The sequence below is a fragment of the Melanostigma gelatinosum genome (genome assembly GCF_949748355.1).
Source record: "Melanostigma gelatinosum genome assembly, chromosome: 8".
NCBI classification, from domain to species: Eukaryota; Metazoa; Chordata; class Actinopteri; order Perciformes; family Zoarcidae; genus Melanostigma; species Melanostigma gelatinosum.
This window is the reverse complement of record NC_136641.1, coordinates 19645197-19652813: the sequence shown is the minus strand read 5'-3', so window position 1 is coordinate 19652813 and position 7617 is coordinate 19645197. Positions and strand designations below refer to the sequence as shown.

General features: G+C 46.0%; 1 protein-coding gene across 1 annotated transcript; it reads left to right on the top strand.

Moving 5' to 3' along the window:
- Positions 1 to 537: 537 nt before the first annotated feature.
- sall4 (spalt-like transcription factor 4) lies at positions 538 to 6329 on the top strand (the record flags this gene model as incomplete). The annotated part of the gene is made up of 4 exons (XM_079272834.1): positions 538 to 604; positions 2932 to 5394; positions 5475 to 5779; positions 5895 to 6329. The coding sequence occupies 4 exons, from the start codon at positions 538 to 540 to the stop codon at positions 6327 to 6329; spliced, it is 3270 nt and encodes a 1089-aa protein (XP_079128960.1).
- Between the last annotated feature and the right edge of the window lie 1288 nt (positions 6330 to 7617).

The window sequence follows — 7617 nt, the reverse complement described above, 5'->3', positions numbered from 1 at the left end:
CATACAAGATTAAAAAATGTACGTGTGAAAAAACTCATCGAGGATCTACTGGTTAATTAAATAAACACCACAAAGTGCGTGAGGCATTTCATGTTGTTTTAATGTGTCCAGTTAAAAGTGCCACAGATTATTAACAGACCAGTTTAAGATGATGTTGTTTGGCTGATCTTTCGGTCGCTTGTGTGTATCCGTGACACACATTTATTTTTTCTCAGGAACAAGGGAAAGAGCGATGAGTTGGGTGTTATTAACCCTGCCTCCATCCTTCCGTCCATCCACTAGCAGGGCTCCTCCCGCCCCCTCCCGGCACTCCGCTCCGCTCGTCGCTGGGGAGCGCATTTGAATAATGTGTGAGCACTTGGACTGGAGCCAATCAGCTGTCAGAGGACCGTGATAAATCGCAATGCATTATTGATAATAATAATTACGGGTGACATGCGCATTTCTACTTGAGGGGTTAATTTTCCCAAGCCGAAGAATTTGTTGGAGAAGGAGCGGAATATTGTTGGCAACTCTTTTGCTCCGGATGGTTGCACCATGTCGAGGCGCAAGCAAGCCAAACCGCAGCAGATCAACTCCGACGAGCCCGGTTCGTCCCAGAATGGTAAGTTTACACTAGGTGTGAGAGAGTTGGCTCCCTCAAAATGTGTCGAGTGGCTCCGCCATGCCATAATGCAAACTATCGACATTTTATCTCCCAGTTGGGGGCGGGGGGCAGCCTTTTACACTTTGACCTGTTGCTGTCCGTTTGAATTGACCAGGAGTAAAACTTAACCCCAGGCATGGCAGGCGACACATTTGGAAATATATATATTTAAAAACAAAATACAGGTGTTGCACAAGGAGGGGTTTAAAAAATGAAGACACTGTAACGATCATCTTTTACTTGGTTCATGGATCATTTGGCGTGTGTGTAACTTATTTACTGATTTGGTATTTAACTAATTAATCAATTTCATCATAAATCGATTACTTGTCGAGTGGCTCTTTTTTTTTTTATTGGGCAAAGTTGAAGTCGGCGACTCTGAACTTTTTTTTTTTTGGCTGCATTGACGCATATGTTGCTACCTGTTGGTTTGGGGATACTTTGTAGGAAGTCGTGTGGCAAAGAATGAGCCTTTGCTGGTCAGGATATCCGTTGTGTATCCTTTTTTTAAACTTTTTAAAATATCATTCCGATATCGCCAACTGGTCTCATTCATCACGTAACATCACTTTTAATCGGAGCAAATATTAATAGTACTTTCAAATCTCTTTAAAGGGGTAGCTTGTTGCTACTGTTGCCATTGTTTGAGTTCTAAATTGAATGATTAACATCTTTTCAATTTGTCATGTCGCTTTCTGTAATGTCACTACTTGCATATTTGGTCATTTCTCCTACTATTATGCTGTAATTTGTTTGTACGTGCGCGCATATGTTGAGGTTTTAAACAAAGATGCATACAAAAACCAACCGAATGAATGAAATGTGACTCTGGAGTAAGCTGGGCTAAAGGCAATAAATCCCCCCGTTTAATGCATGACTGTTTCCTTTCGTACATATGTGGGGGATGGAGCAGTGGCTTTTTTTTTTTTTTTTCCTGGTGGAGACTGGGTGGGGGTGCGTTTTGGTGTTGCCATATGCAAACTCCCGAAGCTGCTGGCGCAGACCTCACCTTAGGAAACCTTGTTAACACGGTGTTAGGAGAGACGCGGCACAGTATTATTATATATATTTGTTTTACCTTAACGCCGTTGTTCGACGAACTATTAAACATTTCGTGAATTGCACAGGATCATGTGTTGAATGTTGAAGTCTGACCTCGTGTCATGTACCCAACCAAAGGTGATCTGTACAGGTCACGCGCCGTCAAGTGGTAAACTACAGCGTTGCCCCCTTATTATTATTTAACTTATTATAATGGACAGCTTGTGATTTTTATTGGAAAGAATAGTAGTTTGAATATTTCCTCAGTTCCACCTTCTGTGTATTGTTCCTATCGAAGTTAATTATGTGATGAGTGACTATACTCTAGAGAGCAAATGAGCCCCGCCGACTGTTTTACTCACAAATCGGAGTGTAATGTAGTTAAAACCTTTCCCTTTTTTTTCTCTTGTGGCTTCAATACCTCCTGGTGAGCAATTAACAAGTCCAACAGTTTCCTTGGGCAAATGCAAACAGGTGGTCTACCCCCTTTTCTCAGGGGCATTAGCATTTAACAATACACCCAGTTGTGAAATGGCCTCTTGGTTAGCAGACAAATTAAAAAGCTCACTTGGAGCACTTATCAGGCTTTCACAGGCTGTGAAAATGCTTGAAGGTAATAAACATTAGATTTCCCATGCATATTTATTTTTTTCAGCCCATGTTTGCATAGCAAACTTAATCTTATAATTATATACCAACTGGGACATCAAATTCAGTTTAAAGAAATTCATGCTGATCATAAATTTACGTTTTTACTTTGTGTTTAGTTTGATATCATTCACACGTTTTGCCATGTCTCACTGGAAACTGATCTGAAGTATTTGGTGGAGTGTTTCAGAACCGGTAATTTAATGCTCATGGGTCTTTTGTCTTACTGGACATTGTTCTGGGTAATGTCAAAGGGAGATGATTGCCCTCTGCTGGCCCTGGAGGCACATTCAGAGTCCCTCACAGTGCAGTGACCCACAGGGAGTCGATTAAAGAAGAGGAGCGTCTTACAAGATATCCAATGAATACACTGCTAAAGATGCCACAGAATCAACTCTTTGTCACAGTGGCAACAAAAATTTAAACATTTTTCAATACCATCATTTTACTAATCTCAGCAGATTACCAAGAATACTGTTTTCTAAACTTGTTTTTTTTATTGTTTCATACATTTTATTTATTATTTTGATTGGTGAGATATTGTCATAACTATATGAAGTGCACTAATCAAAACCCTGTGTTCTCTCTTTTTTTAGGGGTTTCTCCCGGCGATGGGCAGGAATCTGCAAATGAAGGGAAGCGATTCCGAGTGGACGAGACCAGGGTCTGCAACAAGTGTTGTGCCGAGTTCTTTGATGAAGCAGAATTTCTTGAACACGAGAAGAATTGCACTAAAAGTCAGCAAGTGGTCATCATGAAAGACGGAGATGGCAATGAAGTGCCTGGGGAGTTTTCTCAGGGCTCTCCCGAAGGCCTTACCAGTGACCACGACGACAGCCAGTCCAGCAGCCATTCCCAATCGAACGTCAACACAGACCATCTGGAAAGAACGGAGGACGACTCGAGCATGAATGCAGAGGACTCTGGACAGCAGGATCACACGGAAATGCCTCTTAGCCCTGAGATGACTTTCCGCCCCCCACTGAAAATGCAAAATTCAAATGTCACTCTTGAAACCATGGCAGACACCAAAGTGGCGGTCTCCCAGCATTACTCAAACATTACATCTCTGACCTCGTCGCAAGAGGTCCTGCAGTCCATCCCGGTCATCTTGGAGAAGTTGGTGTTCCTCCAGCAGCAGCAGCTACAGCAAATCCAGCTCACAGAACAGATCCGAATCCAGGTAGCCACAATGACTCCACAGAGTCTCCAGGCATCGGTCGGGGACGCGATGGACCCTTTGAAAGCCCTCGGTGCACATCTCTCTCAACAGCTGTCTGCTGCAGCGGCTCTGATAGGAAAAAGGACCGGCAGTCAGAGCCTTTCTGACCAGACCATGAAGCAAGGCAAACGGCCGCTGACCGCTGGCATCCCTACCGCTCTACCCGGAGGACTGGAATCTATGACTCCTAAAACAGACATTTTGAAGGGCCTACCGGATCCAGCTAGCCGCTTACCAGCACAACTGCCACAGTCCCCAGGTGTCATGGGTTTCGCCAGCGCCTTCAATGGTACCCAGTCGGGGATCGAGTCCTCCAAAAAAGTGACGCCAAAGATGCTGAGCCCCCCGCCAGAATTAAAGAACGCAGACTCGTTATACAAGCACAAGTGTAAGTACTGCGGGAAGAGCTTTGGCAACGACAGCGCTCTCCAGATTCACTTGCGCTCTCACACCGGCGAGAGGCCCTTCAAGTGTAACATTTGCGGAAACCGCTTCACAACCAAAGGAAACCTCAAAGTGCATTTCCAGAGGCACAGGGACAAGTATCCTAACATTGGCATGAACCCACATCCTGTGCCAGAGCATCTTGACAACATCCCCACCAGCAGCGGCATTCCCTTTGGCATGTCTATGCCCATAGACGAGTCAAATATGACCGACGTTAAGCCTACGCTGGGTCATTCTGCTGCCGGCTTCCACCCGTCACCCGCACCAGGATTCAAGACGACGTTTGACAGCTTCGCAGGGGACCCATTTTCTCAGAGACCCTCTCCATCAACAAGTAATTGCTCCCCATCCGTTTCCTCTATTGCGTTTGGCCAAGAGAGGAGAGTGGAACCCATTCCGAGGGATGCTAAAGAACTGCTTGGAGCGCTGCATCATATGACTGGCAATGCCCTCATGGGAGAACACAGCTCTGGAACCGCAAAACTTCAGCAGATGGTGGACGGCCTGGACAAGAGGACCAGGGACCCCAACGAGTGTGTGATCTGCCATCGAGTGCTCAGTTGCCAGAGCTCACTCAAAATGCATTACCGCACGCACACCGGCGAGAGGCCCTACAAGTGCAAAATCTGTGGCCGCGCCTTCTCCACCAAGGGTAACCTGAAGGCCCATTACGGGGTGCACAGGGCTAACACCCCGCTTAAAATGCAGCACTCGTGTCCCATCTGCCAGAAGAAGTTCACCAACGCCGTGGTTCTGCAGCAGCACATTCGTATGCACATGGGCGGGCAGATCCCCAACACCCCGATGCCAGAAACCCAGTTCGAAGGAGAGGAAGTGATGGAGTCCTCTCTGTCAGAGGAGCAGTCTCTGGATATCAATGCTTTTGAAGCGAGCTTGGAGGATCATGAGCCAGAGGTGAACTCCCAGAAGCCAAACGATGCCTCGGATTCCCTCCCACCCGCCTTTGAGGAACAACCGCCGAAGCATGCCGCTCCCGCCGTTTTTTCCAGCCTCGAGGTTTTGAAGAATCTCACCTCCGCTCTCGCACTGACACGACAGAGTAGCACCGCTTCGGAAAGCGAGGGAACATCCAAAGAATCGTCATCGGCTCCCAGAGAGCAGGAATATCAGAATGGCCGCAGTCCTGCCATTTCTGACTCTGCCATGTCGTTTCACGCCTCTTCCCCACTGAACGGCAACATGAGTATTGGCAAGTCTCCCGAGTCTGCTGTTGATGAATTTGCTCACGGCCTGACTAAACTAGAGTCTGAATTTGGTGCTCAAGGTGGCACCGAGTCCAGCGGGGCCCTTGACCTCACCGCTTCCAGCAGCTTCACCCCCAAAGCGATCAAAGAAGAGCCCAGCATGCCATTCACAAATGGAGATTATGGTGAGTTTATTAGGAAGAAGTATATGACGCTGTCATGTTGGATGCGTTGATCTCATTTTCCACCTTCTTACTCAAAACAGTTCCCGGTAACATGACCTTCATGAGGATGCCGTCGAGTCTGGCCAGCCTGGAGATGAAGCTTCCTCCCGAGAATCCCATGGGCCCTCACGGTTTGTTCAGCTCCCACATGCCTCAGGGAACCGCCATGCCCTCCTCCATCTCCAGCGCACCGCGACGATCATCCAAACAGCACGTGTGTCACGCCTGCAGCAAGAACTTCTCATCCGCCAGCGCCTTGCAGATCCACGAGCGCACTCATACAGGGGAGAAGCCTTTCGCCTGCAATGTCTGTGGCAGGGCTTTCACCACCAAGGGAAATCTGAAGGTACGTCATTGTTGTTGTGCTGAATTGGCCATTTTTAAGCGTGTTCTTGGGGATAGTGTAACATCAAGTGTTGTGGTGGGACGGTAACTAACCGGGTCTTGTCTTTTTTTTTTAGGTGCATATCGGCACTCACATGTGGAACAACACGTCGCGGCGTGGCCAGCGCCTGTCCCTGGATAACCCCATGGCGCTGATGGCGATGAGCTCCGAGGCTAAGATGTTGCCAGAGATCCTGCACGCCCCCAAAGAACTGGGGGTTCCACCAATGAACTTTGACCAGTCTCTGTGGAACCAGTACGCTTCCGCCTTTAGCGGGGGCCTCACCATGAAGAACAATGAAATTTCCGTCATCCAGGGCGGTGGCATCCCGCTCCCCGGGAGTGCTGCCGGTGGGCCTCTGATTGGCTCCACCGGAGGCCTCATGAAGATGGATGGGTCCCACGCCGGCTTGCCCACCACCATGGCAGAAATTGAGAAGACCAGTTCCGACAGCGTGCCAAAATCTCAGTTCCCACATTTCATGGAGGAGGGTAAAATTGCAGTTAACTAGGTTTTTTTCTTTTCTTTTTTTTTTTGCCTTCAGTCAATTTACCACCTGAACTCACTTTTTGAATGTCTCTTTTTGAATGAGGTACAATCAATATTCACAGAGAACCTTGTAGAATGTGCTTAGATTGTTTGAATTTTTCCAGTAACTTCATCGCAGCTCTCTCTTCATTCTAAGTGTTATTTTTAGTTGAAATTGAGATAACTACTGTAGTTGTATTTGATGTTTTACTTTATATAAATATATATGCGGGTATTTCTTTCTTTTTACTTTTTGTTCTGTTTTGCTGTCTATCCAGAAGTTTGAATGTCTAACTTACTTGAAACTGCTTTAATTCAGACTGTCTGCCCGATACTTTTTTTTTTTTTTTTTTGAAGGATTTTGCCTTTAATAGGAGGTTTCAGGGCATGGCTTTTTTTAAGGACACCCTGTCTCAGTGTTCAGAAATAATGGTTTAGTTAACGTGTGTCTCTAAAATGACTACTTTCCCTCCGATTGTGTGCCATAGGTTTTATGACGTTGTACATTTTTGTAGTGGCAAAATGTCATTCGCATGTCTCATTGTGAAGGGGGTTTTGATCCGGCGGACAGATTATTCCGGTGTCTCGTCCATTAAATCAAGGTGCAACAGTTCACTCATCTGTTTTTGGATTATGTAGGTGACAAAATAGTCCATTGTTGCATCAGTGCTAAGATACAGTAGGTAATGACTCAGACCTCTTTGCCAAGTGCCTAAAATGAATTCTACAATGTTGCTGTTGTCCTTCACTGCACCATAGGTTTGTTATGAAGGCTCTGTTAGACTGATGGATTAGTGTGTTGAACCGTATAACATTGTAGCGTTGAAGTTCATGAAACCAATTTCTCTCTTCCCCCCCCCCCCCCCCCCCCAAACATATTCCACTTGTAAATCTGCAGATTCAAACTTAGTTGGCTGAGAGCTGAAGGCTATTATATGCTGAATGATCTCATGCCTGCACTTTATTTCAGGTTTGAGGACGTTTACATATTATAGTTCTACGTCACAGTTTTTTTTTTTTATTGTGACTGCTGAACTGGGGAAAGGGCAAATCGACAATTTTGTAAACTTTCCCTTCCTGTTAGATTTTGTGTGAAACAACTACCGGTAATCGTCAGAACTTTTTCTTTCTAGGTTATCGTATGGACTGTAGCGTCATTTATTTATAATTCACAAAATGCTTGAGTTTAGGGGGTGCGTTCTACCTCGTTTAGATTTTAGTTGTCCTCCTCGCCCCCGACGCTCAACGCAATGCTCTGTACATTCTCGGGT